Source organism: Leptonychotes weddellii, chromosome 11, assembly GCF_054177405.1.
Source record: "Leptonychotes weddellii isolate Sample4059 chromosome 11, ASM5417740v2, whole genome shotgun sequence".
NCBI classification, from domain to species: Eukaryota; Metazoa; Chordata; class Mammalia; order Carnivora; family Phocidae; genus Leptonychotes; species Leptonychotes weddellii.
In genome coordinates, this window is record NC_138379.1 from 79,092,064 (window position 1) to 79,117,932 (window position 25,869).

The 25,869-nt window shown below is 39.1% G+C and overlaps 1 protein-coding gene across 11 annotated transcripts in view; it reads left to right on the top strand.

The window, feature by feature from the left end:
• The window catches only part of LOC115942733 (uncharacterized), a 224,643-nt gene extending 208,270 nt beyond the window's left edge, over positions 1 to 16,373 (top strand). For 4 of the 11 annotated variants that reach the window (XR_014138882.1, XR_014138883.1, XR_014138880.1 and 1 more), the window contains one exon: positions 13,520 to 16,373. Coding sequence is in view for 2 of the 11 variants with exons in the window: in XM_081799262.1 (XP_081655388.1) it covers positions 13,520 to 13,592 (73 nt within the window). In the remaining 9 variants the exon portion in view is untranslated. Of the gene's footprint in view, position 1 lies in introns of those variants that run through there. The other 7 variants (XR_014138881.1, XR_004077321.2, XR_014138886.1 and 4 more) reach the window with 7 other exon arrangements.
• Positions 16,374 to 25,869: the final 9,496 nt, after the last annotated feature.

Consider the following 25,869-nt stretch of genomic DNA (forward strand, 5'->3'; position numbering starts at 1 on the left):
TTTTTGTTGTTGTTTGTTTTCAAGGCTTGGTTGCTCTCCAGAATTAAGGCCCCTAAAAGCATGAGGCTTTCTTTTCTTTATTTTTCCCCTTTCCTTTCCTTTCTTTTTCTTTTCTTTCTTTCACAGCAGAAATAAATAATATCCCCTTCCCATCTTGGGGCTGATTCAGAAAAGCAATTGAATTAGAAAGTGTTTCTTCATTGGTGTTCATATCTTGGGTTAAAAATATCTGAAGTTGATTTGTGCGTGCCTATTCTCAACACTGTAATATTTTAAAATGTATCTGCATTTGTTAAAGTAATTTGTACTGATTGTTCTTCTCCAGAATAAATACTACATATCTGGCTGATTGATTGTAATTATGATGAATTTGTCCCGGCACTTGCAGGGATGTCTTCTTTGCGGATTTTTGTGCATATTTGCTGCTCATCAAAGGGAAGGATAGAAGGACTTTGGAAGGAGGGTGTGGTCCGGCTGATTCAGCTTCCTTCCCGGCCCATCCCTGACTCCTTCCGTCTGCTCCTCCCTCTCCCCATCTCCTACCCTGGTTCCTCAGATCTATCCTGAGCCAGCTGCCAATGAAATCGCATTTACCTTTTGATTCTCTTACCACCTGTTTTAGACTCGGGCAGATAGGAGACCAGTCCCCACAATCAAATTCATTACCTTTGTAATCTCAGCATTTTTTCAGACCAAGACAGAGACCAGACTATTGCATCCACTCCTTAAGCTTCTCTCATCCTGGGATTACTAGCCAAGATAGTAGTAACAATAATAATACTGTATGTAGAAACTCTCTAGCACATTTCATCTCTGAGAGTCTTACAGATGTTAACTAATTAATCTTCACAACACTCCATGCAAGAGAGGTAACTATTATTAACCATGATGGAATATACATCTATAATATGCTAAGGACAGCAAAATAGTTGACTTATTTATCATGGTTCACTTGATATAGTAACTGGTATTTTTAAAACACCCATCATAGATACAATAATTAGAGATGTGCTTTTGTTAACAAAACCACTACCCACTTCTAGCGTACCCTTGGGTACTAAATAATTACCCACTTTGTGTGGTTATCTAGCTCACTAATTACCCACAGAAATTGGGGTCAGGTGTTAACTGCTTGAAATAAGTATCCTCCAAAGACATCGCTGAGTTGTATAGAGAAAATGATGTGTTCATAGCAAAACTTTCATAACTCATATATTTGTATATTTTTGTAAGCAGAGTGAACACAGACAGGGGCAAATTAGCTTAGCATGTGAAAATCATGCTAAACTGTTGTTGTGAAGGTAGGGAGGTTTAGGAGAGTCTCGGGAAATTACATCCTCTGTTTACCTTTCCTTTCTGAAGATGAGTGAAAGGACATGATTCCCATAATCTGGCCTTCATATGCAAGCTCACTAAGACAATTGGTGATTCTGGTTAGGAATGATTCATTTTGGCGTTACAGGGAGGCACCCAATGAGTCAAAGATTTTTTTTTTTTGACAGCTCCACCCTTTATGATTATTCTAGCATGTTTCTTTTTTTCTCATCAGTCTAGTGCAAACACACTATTAGCCAAATCTGAAAAAGATTCTAACCCAGTCACCAAGACTGCCAACCATCTCTTTCTCCTTCCCAATAATGGAAAAAAAAAAAAAAAGTATTAAAGGGAATCCAACACTATGATTGTAAGTCTTTCTCTTTTTGCCTGGATATGTTCTCCGCTCCCGTCCCTTCCCTTCCTCTCCCCTCCCCTCCTCTCTTCTCTTCTCCTTTCCCTTCTTCCTCTCTCTGTGTCTCCTCATTTGTGCTTTTCCTTCTCCTTGTCCTTGGCATCCAGCTGTGCTGCAGGTCTCACAGTGAGAGACAAAGCACAGTGTCTGAGCTGAGCACAAAGAAGCTACCTTTAAAAAACATTGACTTGGAGGAAACCTGCATCCTCATACACCTCCCTCCCTTTCTTGCTATTTACAGAACGCAGCCTTATACTTAACACAGCACGGCCTGGTGTCTGCATGATTCTAGCCAGGAAAATCGGGTGAAGATGGTGATATACCCACTGTGTGTATAGATAGGTAGAGACCCCGATTTTCAGGAGCTACCTGTTTTCCAGGATCAACGTGTAGCCGAGCTTTGAAAATGCACGCCAACAGACATGAGGGGAGACGCTCCCCTGCTCAACTCAGGATGTCTTTCATTTTTATCTTGTGCCACTTTTTTTTTGTCGTCTGAATGATTACTTATCATTATCAAGGGGCTTTAGGCTGATCAATGGAGTGTGTATGTATCTGATGGACATTTGAGTTCCTTCAGAAAGAAGGAAAACGTCTGCAGTGGAAGTAAAGGGTTAGGATGAGCTACAGTGACTGATGAGTTCATTTCGAAATCTACGGGAACGTAAGTGGTAAATTAGTACATACGGCAAATATAGTCAGCGAGCAAAACCTGCTATTGAAAGGAAAGAGATTTTTAGCATTGTAGTCAGCTCACCCCTGAATAGCGTGCGTATTTTAAATATAGATTTGAATCACTGCTCTTTTATCTCTCTAAATGCCGATTTCAAAGAAGTATTTGGGCACTGTTGACTTTCCGTCCATAAAGAAAACCCACCAAGATTCACAAAATGCACCACCTGCACTCCAACATGCTTAGGTGTTTTAAATGCCTGTGGGGTGCAGAACAATTAGGCAGAGAACTGCACTGTGGTCTCTCTTCGTCACTCCTTCCTCCCTTTTTTTTTTTTTTTTTTTTCTCCTTTCTAGAAAACATGATACCTGATCTCTGGATCTAGCAGGCTGAGGATTTTTCTGTATTTGTATAATACAATGTCTGGCCTTCCCCCTGACCTGCTGGTGTATTTTTGGTCTCATTAGTAGTCAGGGAGATGCCTTAGTGCATCCGGGGCTGCGAGTCAGGATGAGACACTACAACGGAGAGAGGGAGTGAGCGCGAGAGGATATTAGAAGGGAGGCTTGTCTCCAAGATATGGAAGGAAGTGAGAAATGACAGGACCGCAAGCTTTGTATGGAGGAGCCTGGCAGGGCGGGGGAGCTGCGGGGAGAGCCAAGTGGATTCTCAGAAAAGGAGGGAAGCCGTAGAGGAGCTAAAGGTGATTAGAGGGGGATATTGATTCCTTATTCTGCCAGAGATTTAAGCAGGCATGCGAGGAATCTGCACCATGGTTGGCAAAAGGAGACCCGTTGCCTCCTGTAACCAGACACTCGGGCTTTCCAGGAGCCCAGGGAGAGAGCCGAGAAGAAAGGGGGCAGTGTGGTCTAGGAAAATTCAACTTGTCGCTGATTTGTGCCTGATGCTTGCTGTCCGTCAGCAGCCTCCCTTACAATCTTTTTTTCTCTCTCTCCCTTTTTTTCTTGCCTTCTCCTTCTTCACTGAAGCCTAGGGGAGCCAGCAAAGATTAAATGTGCTTTCTCAAAGGCAGCCACTTCATGCTGCTATGTCGAAAGGGCCATTATTATTATTATTTTTAATAGTAAAAGAAAACGGGAGAGAGAGGTTGAGACAGAGAGGGAAGCAAGGTAGGCTGATGACGGACTAGCTTTTCTGGGAGGAAAAGGAAAGTGAGAGAGAAAGGAGAAACCCTGAACTGAACCGGACGATCGTGCCTGAGAAGAACCTCCAGAGGTGAGAAAAAAAAAAGTTGTCTTGAAGATAGGGGGTGGGGATGCTGAATAGACCCTGTGCAGAGGTAAAGGAGGCATAATTTAGCTGTCTTGCTGGTATGATTCTATTTTGGAAGAGGGGGGGAGACAGGGGAAGAGCCTGGAGCTTTAACGGTTTTTAGTTGCATATGGAAATATATACCAAATATTTAGCATTTTTACTAAGTGCTGGAGGCCCCTCCAATGCCTTCCTCACAGGGGCTGCTTTGTCATTCTCTTTGACTAGCCAGCCATCTACCTTGCTTAGGCTGGAATAAAAGAAGAAAAAAAAGAAGGAAGGAAGGAAAGAGAAAGGAAGGGAGAGAGAAAGAAAGAAAGAAAGAAAAAGAAAGAGAAAGAATAAATGAAAGAGAAAAGGGGGAAGAAAAATTTTTAAGAGAGTCCTCTACCCACCCACTTTCCCTCCCTTCCCTTTCGATTCTGGAGGCGGCATGAGAACCCCTGGCACAGAAAACCTCAGCTTCCAGGCAGACGGGGGGAAAAGCGACTCTCTCTCAGGTACAGAACTGGTAGCTTCTGCGAAGATGGAGGGGAATTAGGCTTCTGATTCCTCTGAAATATTGGCAAAAGGCTCCAAAGGTTTGGCGGCGGGAGTGGGGCGGGGGAGACGAATCTCCCCAGCCTGCACCCACCCCTTCCCACCTCGCCTCCCAAATGACAGCCTGGTGCTGGCTCTGCGTGATTTGGCCTTGGCTTCAGCCAAGCAGCTGATGCAGAGGAGGCCCTGTTTGCAGGACTGACTGGCAAAGTGTACGCTAAAGAAAGAAGGAAGAAATTTTTTAAAGCAGCTCTAGGGAGGTTTCTCATTCTTTAAAAAAAAAAAAAAAAAAGAGAGAAAGAAAGAGAAAAGAAAAAGAAAGAATTAAAAAAAATTTTTTTAACCGAATACTTTCAAAATTTGATCAGTCCCAGCCCCTCCCTGCACTTCCACCAAATTGCCTTTTTTCTCCCTCGTCAAAGCATAAACTACAGAGTTACAGTCTCTAGATTTGGTGTAATGCTTCCTGCCCCCGCCTCCCCTCCCTGCCCGCCCCGTTGTCGGTCCTCTATTGAAACACCTCGCCCAGGCTAGCGCACTGCGAGCTCACATTTCCCCCCTTGCTTGGAATGGTGTTACGGGAGGCTTCAGCCCTGCTCCGCTTCCAATGGGTGAGTTTAAAACGCTATTCGTATTTATACTTTCATGGCCTCCAAACCCTACTTCTTGGTCTTCTCCTTCTGAAAGCCTGATTTCTGTGATTTTGCATGCGGCATGCTTGCCCAGGGGGAAAGAGATGCCTCGTATTTTCCTCACCATCAGCTGTGCTAGCTCTAAGTTCAAGCTTTGAAAGGGCATTTAATCCTTGTTTTAGACCATGGTTTTAAAAACGGCAGCGTTTCTGGGTCTACGCATATTATTTTTCATTTTAGTAAAACGGTTTTGCCCAAAGCTTCAAAGAGTTTTCTCTGATATACACGCGATTGTGTGTTCAGGTATGTATACCTATCCACAGATCCTGCCTATGTGTGTGTTTGAATAGATTATATTTATGTGGAATCTAAATTTTGTGACCTAAGGAAGCTTCGAGAGTGAGGGAATACCCTGCCACCTGTTTGTTGCCTTTTAGTCATGAACCTGGAACAGAAATTGCCTGTCATTCTTGTTTTGCTTTGCTTTGTCTCAAGAAAGAACAATTTGTTGCACTCCTCTCAATCCCTGAGACCCTAACTTGTGATGTTTACCGTTTAAATCCACGGGTTAGGCTCTTGGGAGCTGCGAGTCGTGCCTTGGCATCCTGGAAATTTGGTGGAACTTTTTTCTTTAAAGCAAAAACAAAAAAAAAAAGTTTGTCTGAAGTGATTGAGTGCACCTCTGAGGTTTTCATTGTTAGATGGGGTCAGGTGACCAGAAAGTGGCAGCTCCTGGATTTCTGTTAAAGTAGGTATATATTCTGTTATAAGAGCGTGTTGGCTGTTTTGTGTGTGTGTGTGTGTGTGTGTGTGTGTGTGTATTACTGGTGCCTGAGGCTTGTGGAACTCATCTACCATGGTCTATTTCTTGAGAGCAACACGCAGTACTATCCGAGCGTAACAAGAACAGCTCAGTACCTGGTGCTTGACCTCAGAACATATCAGCTGAAGTCCCAGCATGCATCGTGCCTCCAACTTTTAAACTCAACAGTTAATCTTAAAATTGTGTCCAATTAAAATGGGCATGTGGACATGTTATACATTCAGTACTCACATGTATGCATCATATATGGCTAGGCAGTGAACACGCAGACACGGATGGGGGCAAACCAATAGTTTGGGCTAAAATATTAACAGGCTAAAAATTCTACTCTTGCTATTCTACATGGAGGATGAAATTTACGGTGTTCATAAAGATTCAATTTGTATTACTTTGCAAGATTTAAAAAAATAAGAGGAGCAATGTAGCCTTCTTGCTGGGCATCTGTTTTAAAATGTTATAAACCGGGAGTTTAAAAATAATAGGGATTAGAAATATATTTTCTAAATACATGAATGGAAAGAAATAACAACAGCACACACACATGCAATTGTTGTATCTTTGGGGAGTAATCAATGCCCATTATTCTTCATTTAAAGGTTGGAAAAAATTTATCAGGATTTAAATTCAATCTAACAAAGTTATTTATAACACCAAACTGTACATTGAAAATAATCTTCTCTTAAGATAATTGTTTACCTAGTTTGCAGTTTTCTGAAAACGTAACTTTTCATGACAGAATAATTTTAGTGATTCAGATCTATCTCATAGTTGAAGAGAAACAGTAACTTACCTTTCCTTTGTTGTGAAAAATTCCAATATACAATTTTATTTAAACAGTTTTCTCCTTGGGCCAACATTTATCTTCTATTTTTAGAAAATACCTAAATCAGTCCCGACTTCAAATGCTTTCTTCTTTTAAAGACTCTATATTGGCTGTAACCTTATTTTATACGTGTAGTCAAAGGTTAAGGAAACTGTTCTTTTCCTGTGTTTTTTTTTTTTAAGTGTTTATTGCAATTTCAGTCATTGACTCCAAATCGTAGTCAAGAAACCATTTTGTATCAGAAAACTGAATCGAGAAAATGAACCGTGCACCATGTCTTTTGTTGAGACCTCTTGTGTAGTTGTACTATTTAAATATTACTTTCCAGCCTTTGGTAGCCTGAATATGCTTCAGAGAAAAGAGTTACTTGATTTTCAAGTCATCCTTTGGTTTCTGCACAATGGATTAATGATTTTTCCCCAGCTTAGCAGACGTGTGTGCATAGGTATTTGGAAATTATGGAAAGGGATCTATTTAACTTATGGATATATAGTACCACATGATTCGTATCAAATATTTGCAAAACATTTGGTGTTTTACTAAGTCACAATATATCTGCAGTTAATTCTATGAAAATGTATGCATGGGCCAATAAAAACATGCTGGATATCATTCTTCTGTGATTTTAAAGGGTAACAGGATAGTAATTTAATACAAGTGATACAGTTTGTATTCCAAGGCACTCTTTTGGTTTTTTACGTGTGTTCGAGTGGATTGTTCATGCGCTGAGGTTGCTATTGCAACTGATCACACGGGCATTTAGGAGTGCACAACGACACACAGGATTTTGTATTTCAGCAGGGGACTGCTCCAGTATAAGGGCAGGTTTCTCAACACCCCTTCTTCCTCACCAAGCCCATCAGCGAAGTTCAGTGAAATGAATAACATAATTGGTGGTTGGTTCAATCACTACCAGTCTAGACTAGCCCAGACGCATCAATTAGAGAGAGCTGTCTTTTAAAGGGGGAGCGCAACCGAAACAAGCAGGGCATTATTGATACTGATCTTTAAAAGTGCAAATCCAGCTTGGCAGATAAAAAAAAAAAAAATAAGGCGGGGAATTGAGGGGGGGCAGTTTGCGTTGCGGGAAGAAAAGAAAAAGACGTGAACTGGAGCTTTCGGACACAGAAGGACAGGAAGCTTGAGAGAAAAGGAGCGTATAATGAGTGCAATGCAATGCAGCACCTCCTTGGAATACACAGTTACAATTCAGTTCACAGGGCATACTGGTTCACCATATTTTTAACTAGATTCTCCCCCTCCTCCTTTTTTTTAATTCCTTTTTTTTTTGCCTCTGTTTCCAAAGAAGTGCCAGCTCAAAACCAATGCAGTTGGAAATTTAACAGCTCTAGGAAGCTCTACTGAGAAGAAAGCCAAGTAATACGAACCAGCCAAAACTCCTTTTGCAACATTTTTCCCCAAAAGAAAAACACAGAAGATGTTTATTTTTGAGTCTCTAATTCTACCTTTTAAAAAAAAAAATCAACTGTACTAATGAACAGTACTCATTTTAAATCCAGCACCTGGGAGCTAATTTTATGGGCAAGACACCTTTAGGTAAACAGTTTTCTGTCGAATACAGTAAAATGATGAAGAACGTAACAAAAGGCTTTGGTAATTTGGTGTGGGGGGGTGGTTTTTGATGGAGAAATAACAGATGATTTAGAAAGCGTTAGGAACACATCAAGCCCCAGGGAAAGAAAATGTTTGATTGGTATTAATTAAAACACTGCTAATATATTCTAATAAAATCAAATTTAACATTCTAAACTAATCCGCTTGGTATGTCAAAGGAAAAGAAAAGTATTATCTTATTTGCATCTCTGCCATCCAAATGCATTTGCTCATTCAGCAGAATTAATTTTTATCACCAGCCTGTTTAATCTCCTCACAGATTTAGTCAAACTTATTCTTTCATACTAAAAAGGATCAGGGGAGGGAATCCATGGAAGGTATTGGGAAGACTAGCGACTGTATTTAGCACTGGCTTTATATTTTACCATGTCCTTTTCTCTTCATTTGCTGTAGTGGGGTGTGGAGGAACCCGTGAGACTGCGGGGGGGTGATGGATGGTTAATTTTCCTCTCTTTCTCTTCTACCTACCGGGTTATTTGGCCATTTCCGTTGCCAAATTATTTGAGTGGCCTTTATTTACATGACTGATGTTGCCCGTTGATTAATATCTCATTTATTTCTAATTTCAGAATCTATTTTATTACAAATTACTGATGCAAAAAAAAAAAAAAAGGCTCTCACGCCACATGCCAATTGCTTCTTCTCAATTATTTGCAACTGTGGTCCGCCTAAGAGAAAGTGGGGAGGTGAATGTAAAATTTTATTCACTAAGAACTGAGTTCTTTGTTTCATTTTTTTAAGTCAAAATTTCTACAGAAAAATGTATATTTTCTGAAACGGCGGGTTTCGTGCCCTTTATTGTTAAACTCTCACAATGGGTAAAACTGTCCCCAAATGACATCATAGCCAAAATGTTACTCCTCTCATGAGTCTCTCATGACTATGATATCATGTAAATATGTGCCCAACACAAAAAATGAATGGGCCAGAAATATTGAGGGCCACATTTGTGAATTTCGTAAGTGCGGAATTCTGCCCAGTCTCAAGGAGATGGAAACTACCAGACTACAGTCCTGATGATACTGCCTTTTTTGCTCCATTGCCTTTTTCAGTTCTTCAACATAAAAGAGCAATCGCAGTTCGGTTTCACATGTATTGTTCTATAATCCAGGCAATAAATGCTAATTAGTAATGCTCAAGGATCCGACCATTCAGAGTAATTATCATAATTTACTTCTTCCTTGTTAAAGACATTCCTTGCTGATTAAAAAAAAAAAAAAAAAATTAAATCGCTTTCCCATTGCACCGCAGTGGAAATGCACTGGAGAGATGTCCAAGGTATAGTAATATCGTTCTGGCTGCCTTCGAAGTCACCGACATGTGCCTCTTAGCTTATTCCAAATGGATTTGCAACTTAATTTCTAAAAAGAGATTCATGTAAATGCATAAAGTTTTGCATGTGCCCCAGGAATGTATGATTTTATTTTACAAACCCCAAGGCTCCTCCTTCCCGGCCCACCCCCTTTCTAAAACCACTTACTGAGCAGAACAAAGGAAACTGCTAACTATAGAGACATCATTAAGTGTGAACAGCAACAGCATGATGAAGTATGTGATATGACAACATATTTCTTTGCACAAAAGTGCAGATAATTAAATAATTCAATAGTAACCCTGACTAATTAGCAGAAAGATCTTTAAGGAGGAATCAAGAAAATGGATCCAATCAACTTGAATAATATGCTCCATTCTCCAAGATCACAAATACATATTTGGTTATTTGATAATTGATTGATTCATACAGAAAATGAGGACAAAAGACTGTTCCTCAAAATGGAGCTTTGATCTGGCATCCTCTTTAGGACAAATTAATCCTGTGTTCTAGAAGAGCAGAATTTAATGTAGGGCTCTCTGTTTTCAGTCAAAGGTGTAATCCTCCGTTCGGTTGCACATTTCTCATTTATCTGGTGTTCTAAAAATTCGTCAACCCCTTCGCTTTTCATATCATTGCCTCAGAATATATGTATGAACCCCCCCACACACAATTTCTAATGAGGGTCGTGTTTAAGTTTGCTTCTTCTTGCTTGAAGCAAATAAGGATCGTATGCACAGAAGGCATAGATAGGATAAATAACCATGCTGAATATTATATTTGGTGGAATCGCCCCCCTCCCTTGCTTAATCTATTAAGGTAATAGTCCTAGTTTCATTGTTCATTGGTCCTTTCAGGGAGAGTTTCGGCTTTTACTTGAGGGTTGTAAGCACATTAGAGGAATAATTCCCTCTGGATACTATACAGAAGGAGCCACCTGCAAAATGTTGATGCTGTTATTGAAATCTCAAGTGGAATCAGCTTTCAAAAAATTAGATATTAGATGCATCCGATATAATTTGCAATGTATAATTATACTAATGTGCATATAGTTGTGTGTTGCTTTACATGTTGCCTACTTGAGGTTTTTTTTTTTCATGGGCATTTCTCATCATTTGAAATGGCTCCTGAGTAGAATGTTCTTAAAATCAGCTTTCAAAAAAAGTCCTTGCTAATTATTATAAGAAGACAAGGGCTCTATGGTCTGTGTTCTCGTGCAAGAATGAATGAATGTGTGTGACCCAGATATTGGAAAGTAATGATCTCTAAGAGGGTTGTCATTGTGGACACTTGAATTAGTTGTAAAATATTGCCTGCTCTTGACTGATTTAGTCTTCATCTAGACTTTGGACAATTTGTGAAGTAATGGAGAATATTAGAATAGTAAATCTTATTCATAAGAAATCCATTTCCTTTACTGGGATGAGATAAAATGCCAGGGAAATGGTTTTAGGCAGAGATCATTTTAATTTAATCAAAGTAACCAAAATCATAACAGTAATAAACAACTTATTTTCTATTTTTCCTCCATTTTGCATGGCGCATGCTGAATCACTGAAACTCTGCCTTAGCTCATTTACACACTAACATCAACTTCCCTTTTGGTGTCTCGACATGGTATTCCATTGGACTGAAGACCCCCTCCCCACCAAGGAGCTAGCCCCCAAAGATCTAGCTATTAAGGAAAAACCCAGGCAGTGAAACAGTGAGTTGATTGGTCAGCCTGGTGCTTGGCACTTGCTATATGCTCAGTAGGTGAAGATGCTCTGATGCAAATTTGGAGAATCATTACCATCAGATCACAGAGGGACCCTGAGCAAGGCTACTCAAGGGTCCCAATTTATGCTTCTATGTTTGGGAGACAAAAAGGATTCCAAGGGAGGCTCACGTTGAGATGATACAAGATATTACTCATTCCAATTAAGTAGGCAGAGGCCCCAAAGAAGGCTGATTTGTTAAACATTTGACTCATAATAGACACCAAAATACGGTGGTTCATATTTTCATACTATTTACTCTGCAAAATTCATTTTAATGATGGGGCCCATGTTATAAAGGGGGCATTTTGCATGGACTGTATCCATACAACACCAAAGCAATGCATTGTTTTACTTTTCATTTGCTCATGTATACAAGGACTTTCCATTATTATGCTACCCAAAGGAGTCACCCAAAAATTGTGCGCAGTGTACTTCCTTACTCCAGTAACATTTTCATTTATTCACAAATGAGTATCAAGATACACATGTGTATCAAGAGCTTAGCACCCCACCTTCCCAAACCCTGTTCACAAAATACTGAGTTCTAAAATCTGTAAGATACATTTTTAATTTCTCATCCAGGATCAGTTGTTGTATGCTTGATCAGAACAGAAAAATACCTGTTAACAATATGTAACACTGGGTTATTTATTCGGTTTTAGAAAACAAATATACCTGCCATCTAGAGACCCATCTTCAATGTATCCAGAGTTTAGGGCAGATCTGTGGCAGTAAATCAGTGATATGGGGTAGTATATCCCTTTTGCTGTGCCTAACTCATTCTGCATCTTCATTGTGCTGGCATAATGAAGAGGCTGACAATAAAGGCTTTAGTTAAATTAAAATCCACCTGCAAAGTATATTTCATTCATAACAACTTTCGTAGAATAAAAGAAACATTAATACAGCTCTCCCCAAATATCCTTATCTGCGCAATGAGTGGGTTGGATTAGTTGGTCTCTAAATGTTTTTACAGCTTTAAGAATTTTCGAAGCTACTCTAAAATACAGAAATAGAAGAACAACTCCAGGGCCCTTGAATCCGAAGTCCGTTTGTACCAACAGTTGTTGGTTTTAAAGTTATATTTGATTCCACCTCCAGGTGCTTTATTTACTAATATATTTTGCCTTGCTGCTAAAACAGTAAGGGCTGAAGTTCATTTTCAGGAAGGGCAGTGACAAAAAAGAGGAACAGCTGAAGAATGAAAAAAGCTACACAGTGGGAGAAGGAAATTCTTGATCTGACTTCTAAGCCCATGTCCTTCAGCATTAACACAGAAGGAACCCAGACAAGCACCTGCCTTTCTATTTTAAGACCATATTCTTTGGTCCTTCTGCCTTCATTTAATTTCTTGCAGCTTGGTTTTGTTTTACCCCATTGGGTTGACGCCTTTGAGTTTCACGTTTTCCTTTCCATCCGATTCATCTGAATCATGTTAATATTCCCTTCAAAACCCACAATAGTCACATTAACACACCACGCTTCCCAAATTAAATCTTAACATGTTCGAAACCTCCTGAAAATCGCCCCTGCCCTATTTTCTAAAGCCACTCCGAGTGTATAATCTCTTCTTGAATTAAGCAAACCTGCTCTTCCTGGCTCCCAAGTCTTTTAGCACCCTGCTTTCCTCCCTGCACACTCTGTCTCTCTGCCACTTGTACATTTCAGAAACCTTTCTCTTCCCTCTTTCTTTCTCTCCCTCCTTCCACCTCCATTCTGTCTCCCTCCCTCCCTCCCTCCCTTCTTCTTTCTTTCCTTCCTTCCTTCCTTCTTCCTTTTCTCCCTTCCTCCCTCCCTTTTGTTCTTCCTTTCCGTCTTTCTTCCACTGGGCACAATGTGTCATGCTCTGAGCCAGGTACTAGAAATACAAAGACAAATACGAGGAACTGACATTAACTCCTAACAAGTCCAGTGACTTCGTTCGCCTCTGTGTTGCTAAGCACTTCTGTCTCCACAGTCATTTTATTTTGCCTTTAGTCTTTAGATTTCTTTGAATTTGTCCTTAATGTCATGTGTTCTTCTGTTGTTTTCCTCCGTGTCCTATTTCAGTAAGTTGCCTGTTGGATAAACCTGAAGCTTTTCTTACGGAGCATTTTCTCCCAGAGTGATTAGCGTGGGGTGCTCACACACTCAAGCAGCGCTGTTCCTTGACTGATTCTCCAGCGAAGTGAACAGTGAGAGAGCATTACATCTTTGTGGTGATGCAGCATTTCATGTGTACTTAGAAATAGCATGGCCCCCAGAGTATCCTTATGTTTACTTATTTCTATCAAAGAGTCAATGTGATAACTTTCTGTGACATGTTCTGTTATTTTTTTAGTTGTGTTGATGTTCCTTTCAGCTGGTCCTATAGCCCCCCTCCTCAGGAAGGTCTCCCCAGTGAAAAGAGATAAACGGCACTGGACACAGCTGCACTGAGGGACGCTCAAGCCAACTGTGAAGTTGAAACAAAGGAAGTGATCACCTGAAGACACCTCTCCTGCTAAGCAGCACCCCCAAATGGTGCAATTTCAGGAAATAGAACTCCCAGAACACGAGGCAATCTTTTCAAGAAACAGAAAAAACTTCACAGTGACATCTAGATTTCTAAAGAGCCAAGGACTTTCCCTTCCTCGTGTGTATTCCTCTGTTTGTATTTTAATTCAGTGTGACATTCATTTCTAAAATATTTCCCTGGTATGGATATGCTTATTAATGCACCAATTTTTAAAATAGAAAATCACACAAATGTGTTCATGTTTTAAGGAACAAAATTAATGCTATAAGTAGGTTGATTTTTAGCCACACACGGTTTGATCTGAAGAGTGACCTAAAGGAATATAAAGTACTTTTGAAATAACAAGGTAGTCAGAGGCAATCCAAAGGCTAAATAATGGTGGAAACTCATAAGGCAGCTGAGAAATACCACAGGATCCCACCTGACACCAAACAATGAACTATTCTTTTAATCAAGCAAGCTAGGTTCTGTAAGACATGGTCACTGCCTCTAAGGAGTGTAAATCTAGTTCTTCAGAGATACATAAACTTTTGAAAAGATAGCAACAACTCAGGTCTATAGATGTTAAGACCACAACAGAACAGAAGATATAAACAAAGAGCTCAGAGGCGGTCACCATTATCTGGGCAAAACTAGTCTGTTTAGGGAAGAAAGTTCCTAAAGGAGGAAAATACAAGATGAATCTTAAAGAATGTTAAAGATTTAGGGGCACCTGGCTGGCTCAGTTGGTAGAGCGTGAGACTCTTGATCTCAGGGTTGTGAGTTTAAGTCCCACATTGGGCATGGAGCCTACTTAAAAAAAAAAAAAGAATATTAAAGATTTAGATAAAAGGAAAGGAAAGAGAAAATAGAGTCCTTTAAATGAATGCAGTATTGTGAGCAAAACCATGGAGGAAGGAATCTAAGTGGTGAATTTAGGGAATTATGAATATGCATGTCTAGTTGACATTCAGTACCAGTGTATATATACATATACGGTAAGGACTTCACACACACACTTCCCTTCTCTCACCCTGGGTGTCACCTAGAATTATCATCGTATTTCTTTGCCATTAAAGCAAGTGACAGTGATTGGTGGTAATATGAGAACTTATGATTTTTTTCTGTTAACTTAGTAATTGGTATTTATTGAGTTCTTACTGTATGTTAAGCATTTTACATAGGAACTCACTTAAGCCTGCAACTCAGAACAACCCGCATAATGGTATTATTATCCCTGTTTTAAAGATAAGGTTTAATGAGGTCAAGTAACTTGCCAAACTGCCATATACAGGGTTCACATTCAGAACTGTGATTACAAAGTTCATGATCTAAAGCACTAAGTCACAATATTGTGATCAATGTAGCAATATTACCACTTGAATATTCCTTGATAGTTTTTTACAGTAAACAAATAGCTATGTCATTCAGTTATCCCCTCAATTTTTTCAGTTTTCTGCTCAAATCACGTTAGAATGATGGAAAGAATTTTCATGATAGAAAATTGAAAGAATTGGGAAATAGAGCTTATCAGCATGTTAGGCTTTCGTTTTGGTTTTTATTGTTTTTTTGCCAGACGTTGAGGAAATTGTTCACTGTGTTCTGCATGAAATCTCAAATTTTTGAGAATTAAAAAGAGAGGGGGCACTTAAAGCTCATCTGTTGTAATGTGCTTTTCTACAGATGACGAATCAAAGTTAGAGCAACTTACAGAAGATCACACATTTGCATTTGGCAGAGCTAGGTCCAGACACTAGGCTGCCCAGTCTCCTCTCAGAGGCTCTTAAACTACTCCACCCTGCCTAAATGAAGGATGAACTTGAATTTGATCAAGGGAAGCATTCTCTCTGGGTGATTAGGGAGCACCACACCTAGTAGATTATTTCAATTTTGCTCCTCTTTGGCTTCCCACCTCAATGTGAAAAATAGCCAGTTATGAACTAACATCTTTTGATGCAGCAATTGTCAATGATCCATCCCCAGAGAACACATAATGGCTCAAGTTATGTGTATAATGTCTTCAATGATATCCTTATTTGGAATTCTTAGCTCACCTAAATAAACCAGATCTTCTAATGAGCATTTTCTTACCCAATTTTATGCACAGTATGTATTTGTAAGTGCTTCTGCATGAATATTTATACATGACTGTTTCAATAGTCCTTATGTTTTTGAAAATATCAATGGTTATTTGCTATTTTAATCCTCACTTATCCATGCAACTACCTCAAGAATACTTCAGCCCTAAAAAGCTAGAATTGAGGAAATCTCACTCTTCTTTACCAGCTCCTTTGCATTTAGTTAGCATTTAGTGATGATTAATAAAGTGGTCAGCTAGATCACACAGAGGTTCAGTAGGCAATTCCATCTTGAAGAAGTCAGTTAAGCTGGGTCTACTTAAGGACAAACATCTAGACGTTTGGAAGTACCTGAATATTTGACTGTTGTAAATTTCCACATAAAAATCTGGCATTGTCCGACATAGACCTCCTTGTGGCTCGGGTCGTCCTGTTTTCAAAATGATTATTATTTGGCCACATCTCACACAGTTCTCATTAAGTGAGTTCATAAAAAAACAGGGTTGTTTTTTTTTTTTTTAAAGAGTAGCCAAGCACAAAATGTGACTTTGTTGACATTTTATGAGACTGTCATATGTCCCTTGAATCCCCAATAAAAGCAATGTTGTATCAACTGTGAACCTGTGTTGATTTCTTGGAAGAGTATGCTCTCCTAATTTGTTTGTCTTCCCTAGTGTATATCAAAGCTAATTTCAGGATCCACGAGGAGCAGTTGATCTGATGTGATGGGAAAAACTTAAATTTAGAGACCATTTCTACAATCCTATATTGGCCCTTCAATAAACAGCACTATCATCTACCCAGGTCAGAAAACAAGGTGTGGTCGTTGTCTTTTCTCCTTCCACCTGTCATGGCCAATCAGGACAATCAATTAGATTTTTCTCTTCTGTTTGCAAATACGTCTGCTTCTCTTCATCTTGTGTGCGACTGTTAAGACAGCCCTCATTTCTCACCTGGACTACTGAGTCATGCCTCTAGTTTTTCCCTCCACACTGCCAGCCAGCAGCCGGGGAAATCTCTCTAAACCACAGACATGATCATATCATTCCACAGTTTCAAACTTTTCACCAGCTTTCCATTGACCTTGGAATATTGTGACACCTAAAGCCCTTCATATCCTGGATCCTGGCCCCAACATTCCTGTCTGGACTCCTCAGGTGCCCGTCTGCCACTGCTTTCCTAGGTTCTTGCCATACCTCTTTGCCATTTCTTAATGTTCTCTTTACCTTCTGGGCTTTCTCACACACCGAAACCTTCTGCTTAGTACTCTTGCCACTACCCTTCCAGACGCATCTCTTGTCCTTCAGGTCTCATTCTGGAAGTCACTTCCTCTTGGAAATTTCCACCCCAGTTCATCACTACCTCTACCTAGGACGGGCTTCTTCACGTAGGAGCTTTCCTAGCCTTCTGTGCTTACTTCATATTAGCACTTATCATCCAGATTATGATAATTTATATGCCAATCTCCTCCATTTGAATGTGAAATTCTAGACCTGCCTTAATGGATAGGGGAGCCACTTGCCAGAGGCGGCTACTGCAATTTAAATTCACTAATATTGAAGAAAATTAAAAATTCGGTTCCTCAATTGCACTGGCCATCTCTCAAGTGCTCAGTAGTCAGATGTGACTAGTGGCCACCCTGTTGAACAGCACAAATATAGAACAATTCTATCATCGATAAAGTTCTATTGGATAATACTGTTCTGAAAGGCAAGTATTATGTTTGTTTGTCATTTCATCCCCTAGACTTGCAGCCTTTTTAAACTGGAATTTGTCATCTGAACCACAGAGCAAAAACATTAAGTGAGTGGCTATTTTTTTTTCAATTTTCCCAAGGATGATATATAACAAAAACTATACTATATGCATAGGAAGGAAATTAATTCATTGCATGGTAAGATGCCCAGGATAGAGAGGTTTAATTCTAGTATAAAACCCTCACTGAGAAAGTCTATGACGGGCTGTCATAGTGTGTGCAATGTAAGTACTTCATAATTAACTGCCGAATGAATGAATGACACATCTGGATTCTTAGGCATTTCATTTTATTCATTTTCATCTAGATGTGTGGAGTCATGTAAGAGACACATCTTTAGATTCCCAAGGGCCTTTTCTCTGGAGGATGTGGTGATAGATAATTTCCTCACTTTCATCTCAAGGATAGTTGAATTGTATCAGTGCAATGGGATTACCCATTCATTCACTTTCCTTTATTGTTTACACTGGCAACTAATAGTAGAGAATTGAGTCACTCTTCAGTGAATAAGATCAAAATGATAATGATCAAAGTAGCTACCAGATTTGATAAGCCCTATTTCTTTTAGGAATTGGCCAAAGTGCACTAAAAATGTTGATCATTTCCTGAGCACCTACTATGTCCCAGACATTTTGTTAGGTCCTGAGGATACAGGAAGTAACAAGATGGACACAATTCCTGTGCTCATAATGAAGCATTCATATTATTTCAGTTCCTCTCCCTGCCTTGTACCCAAAGCAGGAGTTCTTAATGTTGATTGCATATTGTAACCACCTGGGAGTTTAAAAAATATGGATACCTGGGTCTTTCTTCAAAAGGCTCTGATTTAACTGGTGTGAGGTATGGCCTGGAACTGGGATTCTCTTAAGGCTCCCCGTATGATTGTAAGGTGCAACCAAAGTTGAGAACTATTAATTTATGAGGACATAATCTTGGAGTGAGCTCAAAGATTAAGAACTTTTGGTATTGATCACCTATTCGAATCAAAAAGAGAAACTTTAAAAATCATCTAATATATCTAAATTCTACTCTTTAGTCCTCAGAATATAAGCTGGTACTTAAGAGTCACTAAGGTGTCCCGGTTGAACAGCCAGTTCATGACTGAGATAAGACATGACCCTGGGTTTCTGACTCTTAACACCATGCTCTTTTGCCCCACTAAGCTGTCTCAGGGAAATAGAAAATATAATTATCTTGAAGCCAAGAGACAACCAACTTCTACTGTGGTCATGCTTTTTTAAAGCAGGAATTGAATTTGGACCAATTTGAATCCCATGTACTCAAATTTTCTTGCTAATCAAATGTGAGCACTATAGATTTATTTTGTTAGAGTACAACGTCTTTTCTGGGAATATACACAACATTATATATATGTATGTGTATATATATATATATACACAAATATCACTATAAAGAGAGAGCTCAGGTTCCCAGGGGCCCTAACCACAGTCTTACAAATTCAAAAAATCAGTATGCATATGTTCAACTCCACACATCACTAGGAAGGACCCTTTGCCTTTAAACTTGAACTCCTTAACAGTAAAAATGATAGTAGGAGGAGAAAATAAGAGTGCATTGTGCTCTCACGTTCTCTGTCCCCACCCCCACCTTGTTACAGGACATTCCATTGAGTTTAACATTTCACAGCACAGGTAAAAATTTCCAGTCTGGCCCCATGAGAAAAGCAGACTCTGAAAAATAACTGCCATTAAAAAAAAGTTATCCCTCTTCACAAGCACCACTCCCCATTTGTAGATGTTGCTCATAGATCAAGAGAATCCAGGAACCAGAGTCCACTATTCTCCGTCCGTACAAGACCACGTAGTGAAAATGTGCCTTTCCTTTTTATAAGGTATCAGAATAAAACTCATGTTCACGTAGTTCCTTCGAAACCTATTTCAGTGTTTGAGAGCCTACACAGTTGGGAAATTCTGTTTTATTTCGATCCCAAATCCCTCATGCTATAGTTTAATCCCATTTTCTGTTGTTCCCTGTGGAGAGAAAGAACAGCTGGTCTCCATTCTCTCTAAACTCAATCCCTTCATGTCCTTAAAGACACCTACCTCCCAGCCTTCTCTTCTCTGGAATAAATAATAACAGTTCCCATCAGGAAAATGTCTCTCTTGGAGTGTGAATATCCGCTGCCATATCGCATATATTCATGCTTATCACATAATGTTCATAACCAAAACAAGCCAAGGCCAAGAGCAAAAACAAGCAAATGTATCATTGTTTTCATGAATGAAGTTACAGATTCAATAATGGATGCTGAATACATAGCTGTGAATGATAATCTTCCAATAATTATATGCCAAAATTATCATAATTTCTTTTAGAAAGTATTGGCAATCTGTTGCTTTTGGAGAGGTGAATTAAAAATTCGACGATTGGGTTTCAATTTCTTTTATGCAAGTTCTCTCTGTGCCCTGCAATGGAATATTCCATTCAGCATTCCACAGCAAGAGCCACCATTGCTTTGACAAAAATAGATACAGTATTGGAACATTCAGTCAATGGAGTAATCCAATTGTCTGAACATTCTTTTCTGCTTTGTCATTTACATTTTAATAAATCCCAGAATATGTCAAGCTGTATCGAGTTGTACCAAGTGTAGCTAATAACATGCAGTTACCAGATGCAATGAGGAAATCATAACATGCAAGCCCTGAAATGCATCAACATTTGGTTTGTGTATATTTTTAGGTTCCAACATTTTAAATAGGGATACTCTTAAAAATAAAAAATGGATATTTAGCAAAATCCTTGCTATTATCAACATTCTGTTAGTATATTCGGTTTTCATAAAGGAAGCTGTGGGGAGAGGATGCTGTACTTAATTGATCTAGGAATGCTGGCATCTCTTAAACACAATGATGACACTGTATAGCTAGCAAAATGTGGAATGTTAAATTATCATCTTATGCCCATTTTTCTCCAGTTCGCTGTGTCTCCATTCAGGAGGCTCAGATAATCACATTTTAAAGTCACTTGACATTTCACAATGCCAAGATTTCAGGCAAACCAGTCCTGAAAAAGATTGTGTGTGTGTGTGTGTGTGAGATGATTATTACCTTCTATGCATAACTTACCCCATGCATATATTGACCACCAACTGATTCAACACCTTGAGAAATTTGTTATCCTGGTTTGATTGAGCCCCCTGAATTTCACAATGTGGCAGAACTGTAAGGATAGTGGAGTGAGTCTCAGCATGTTGGGGATCCCTCAACAGGTGTGTGCTTGGAGAGGGGAGTTCTTCAAGGATGAGACTTTTCAGATTAGCTTCTACTGGTAAAAAAAAAAAAAAAAAAATCACAGGGACCCTGCATTGGGCTCCGCACTCAGTGCGGAGTCTACATGAGATTCGCGCTCTCCGTCTCCCTCTGCCCCCCACCCCCGTTTGTGCTCTCTAAATAAATAAATAAATAAAAATCTTTAAAAAAAATCACAGGAGACATGATGCTGAAATTTAGCTCTGGTTGTACCCTCTGTACCTAGTTACCTAAGTCACTTGAATTAGCACATCACAAAACTCTCACCTGAGACTTCTTCTCTCAAATTCTGATTATTATTATCATCATCATTATTATTGGGATATTAGCTGCCAAAGGACCAGGGTTATTTCTTGACATCAGGTAAATCTGACTAGTGTCAAACTTGTAATAAACTCAAGGATTAAAAGACCCTTTTGCTTTTTGCTGATGCATAGAACAATTTCAGTGCTTGCCACAGAGATTGTGAGAGGTATACCACTATTACTACATGGGGTCAAGTATGGCGTTGAGGAGAATGATATCATAGCTCAGAGCAGTGCAATGAAGAAAAAGAAAATGTGCTGGCGTTGTAATGCACAAATGAGTTGATCAGCATTTCATGATTCCCAAAGTTTTCTCCTACTCTGCCCACAGTATAGTAACTGATAGCTTTAGTGGAAAAGTATGACCTAGCCAATAGCAGAATGGTCACAATATCTTGAAGACCTCTAGAAAAGGATCTTTTACAACTTCCCCATTCACTTAGACTATGACCAAACACTTACTCTCTCTCATAAAGTACTATCATAACAATAGAATAATGGCTATGGCTTTGGATAACACTCCATGAACTTGAATTTATTAACTAATGATCTCAATCAACGTTAGGGAGAATTTTAGAAGGCATGCCAGATAGTGAAGGTCAAAAGGCACAGCTGACAGGTTTATTTTCATGAATAAAGTTTCCATGTTCTAGATCTAACTCTATCAATAATTATTGCCTTTAAAATTTCTGTGGATGAGTTGGCTCTTCTGTAAAATGAGCAATATGGTAATTGACTTATTCTTGCTTTACAAAGATCTTGAATGTAAATGTAGCAAAATGTTTTAAGAAGTCCTTTCTACTTTTAATATTATCTCCTTGTCTTTATCTTGTGACATTTTAATTATAATGTGTCTTGGTGAGGGTCACTTTTCTTTCATCTTCTTTGGAGCTCTCTGGGCTTCCTGGATTTGGATGTTGGTTTCCTTCTCCAGGTTAGGGACACTTTCAGCTATTATTTCTTCAAACACGATTTCTGCCCCTTTCTCCTCTTCTTCTCCTTCTGGAACCCCTCTAATGTGACTATTAGTCCATTTGATGTTGTCCCATTGGACCCTTAAGGTATCTTCACTTTTTTTCATTCTTTTTTCTTTTTGCTGCTCTGATTGGGTAAGTTCCACTGCCTTGTCTTTGAGTTGATGATTCTTTCTTCTACTTTCTCCAGTCTGTTATCAAACCCCCCTCGTCAGTTCAGTTATGTATTTTCAGCTCTGTAATTTCTATTTGGTATTTCCTTATATTTTTCATCTCTGTTGAAGTTTTCATTGTGTTTATGCATTCTTCTTTTCAGTTCAGTGGACATCTTTATGACCAATACTTTGAACTCTTTATTGGGTAAATTACTTATGTCCATTTCATTAAGGTTTTTTTCTGAGGTTCTTTCATTTAAAACACATTTTTGTTTCTTTATTTTGCTTGACTCCCTGTGCTGTTTTCTCTGCAGTAGATGAAACAACCACCTCCCAGTCTTGAAGGAGTGGCTTCACGTAGGAGGTGAGCCTTGTTGTTCAACCCTGCCCAAGCTCTTTGTTGACTCTCAAAATTTTGTGCTTGTCCAGTAGCCTATTATATTTTTAATAGCTCCAGAGGCCTCCTTTACAAAAAGACTGCTGGGAGACGGGTGGTGTGCTGTTGTCTGCACAGTGCCCGGGGCTGGCATTCTGCCAAGAACCATCTCTGACTGCCACAGTCCCGTGGGACCTAAGAATGCAAATCCTCTTGGCCATCAGAGCCAGGCAATCAAGATTACATCCCATTGGCTTTTAACTACCCAGGTTAATCGAGAAAAGCAGGGATGCAGATGTTATAAAAATTTAATATACTTTATAGGATGCACTTTTGATTTTGCTTTGGCTAAATTTCCTTTGGATTCTAGATCTATAGACTTTCAATGATAAAGAAGCAAAAGTACCATCTAGGCCATGTTTTGCTTAAATTATCTCTGCTAGCCTATAATGGACTACTTTGTGGATTAGCAATTCCACCTGTGAACAACTTAGATCATTTAAGTACTTTTTCCTTATACTGAATCACAGGAGGCTCTTCCATCATTCTTGGTACTACCCATGGATCACAGATTGTAAATCTGATTCTCTTCTACTACCTTCTTCTACAGATACCTAAAGGAAGAAATCATATGCTTTCCAGAATCTACGTTTCTCTAGGCTATATGGCCCTTGCATCTTCCTACACCCCTCCCACCCTCTGAAATAGTGGCACTATTTCAGATACCTTCATTGTTCTTATTAGTCTCCACACTCCCATTTGTCTATTTGCCTTTTAAAATGTGCCACTCAGAATTGAATGCAATTTTCTAGATGTGTACTGATGAGTGGAGAGCAAAATGTGATGATCACTTTTTTAAAGATTTTATTTATTTATTTTTCAGAGAGAGAGAGAGGACAAGCAGGGGGAGCAGCAGGCAGAGGGAGAAACAGGTTCCCCACTGAGCAAGGAGCCCAATGCGAGATTTGATCCCAGGACCCTGGGATCATGACCTGAGCCAAAGGCAGACGCTTAACCGACTGAGCCACCCAGACATCCCTGATGATCACTTTTTAAAAAGGATTTTTTTCTAAGTACTAGATTTCTATGAATAAAACCTCATATTAATCTTCCTGGCAACCATTTAGCAGTGTTGACCCATATCATCTTATTCTCTATTAAAACACTTATGTCTATTTTATACATGCCGCTGTCAAACACCATTTTTCTCATCCTTAGATGCAGCCCATTACTCTGTCTCCTAGTATCCTTTTTTGCTCTCAATTAAGATATCTGATATATCAGATATTTCTCTCAAAGTCATCTTACTCACATATTTGACTCAAACTTTCCCAAAGGAGATCTTGGGAAGCCTTGTAGAGTGACTTGTGGAAGTTAGGATTCTAAATGTCATCTCCCAAAACTATCAGTCTAATAACTCTCAAAGAAAGAAGCGGAGTTAATCTGGCACATTTTAAGCTTTTTTTTTTTGTTTGGTGTCACATTTATATTATTACATTTAAATGTTTTTCTTAACAACTACTGATGCTGGGGAGCAGCCATCTAGATGAATGAGGAATAACAAGGGTTTAGGATCAATATTTTGCATCAGGTAATCAAGAGAGGGACGTTTCATATGTGAAGAATTGAGATCCTAATGCATGTGTTGTTGTTTTAAATACCTGGATTTTCTTATTTCTTGCTCTGTAAACCTTCTTTGAAAGAGGAGCTTCCCCATAAAAAGAATTGGAAATCTTTTGTCTGTAGTACATAAAGATATTAATATGTCCACTCATCTTATCACTTATCTATCCCACATAAAATAAAATAAAAGTAAATGTGTCCCAAAAAAGGACGTGTTTCCTCACTATAGTAACAATTCTCTGTAAGAGGAGAGGGAGTTATATAAGGTGAGTATCTTCTGGCACTTACTCAGGAGTTTGGTTACCAAAGTGCCTAAAGATACATAACAAGGCATTTCAACTCAATTCAAATTGTGAAAATGAATTGAAATTCATGATAAAACAGTTCCATAGTCTGGTGCCAGAGGACAAAATTCTTAGCAAGGCTCCCGTGTACTGTGCTGTCGGATGGTAATGTTATCCAGAAACACCAAAAGTCCTCTTTTCATTCTTTTTCTCATTCCTTCTGTGCTGAGACTGGCAATTCTTTCTCTATACCCCATTTTCTCTTGCTCTTTCCTTTTTTTCTCTTCCCTTCCTTCCTCTTCCATCTCTTCTCTTTCTTTTTCTTTCCTGTTTTTGTTGCTGTTATTGTTATTGTTGTGGGCATTTCTCTCTCTCTCTTTCTCAAACTGATTTTCTGAAAAGTTATGGCTCTTTCCACTAATTATAAACTATTTAAGAGCCAATGCTACTTGAGTTTTGTGTGTGCATGTGGCTTTATTTCTCATGCTACTGTTCTCTTGGGACTTCATCTTTGAATAAACCTATGTTAAAACTCCATCTGAGGATACCACCACATATAGTTATAGGCTATATGGCCCTGGCACCTTCCTACACCTCCAAACATTCCTTGAAAGAAAAAAAAAGAGAGAAAGAGAGAAAGGAACCCTTTCCAGATGGCTTCTGTGCTATCTTTCCCCCAAGTTACTTCCTCATGTTCATCCGTCACTATTTGGTAGCTTTGACCAGGGCAAGATTCAACAGTCAAGGATCCACTCCTCCCTTCTTTTCTGTTCCAATGGCTAACACCACTCATTTTCATTGCTCTCCTTGAGACCACCACTCCTACTCTGTAAATGGTTCTTACCCTGGAATGTGCATCAGAATCATCTTGGAGAGTTGTTGAACCACAGATTGCTGGGTCCCTTCGTCAGAGTTTCTGACTCTGTAGGTCTGGGGTAGAGACCTAGTATTTGCATTTCTATTAAGGTCTCAGGTGATGCTGCTGCTATTGGTCGTGGGACCACACTTTGAGAACCACTGCCCTAATCCTGAACCATTATTTCACTATCCTTTGACCATTTCTCCAGTGGGATAAATATAAATATCAGTTCCTTTAATCTTCCTAAATAACATCTATTTCTAGAACTTTTAATTATTGAGTGGCTGTTCTTTAATCTATTTCCAAATTCATATTTTGCTGGATGGCTAGAACTGAATGCAGACTTTAGCTGATTCTGACATAATAAAAACAACAATCCCTTGTATTTCTATGATGGATTTCTCCCAAAGGATTAGACCTGTACTTTCTTATCTATTATCTTGTTTGTCTCCATAATATCCATGTGCTATTATCTCATTTTGGTAAAGGAGACATTTGAGGGAACAAATATT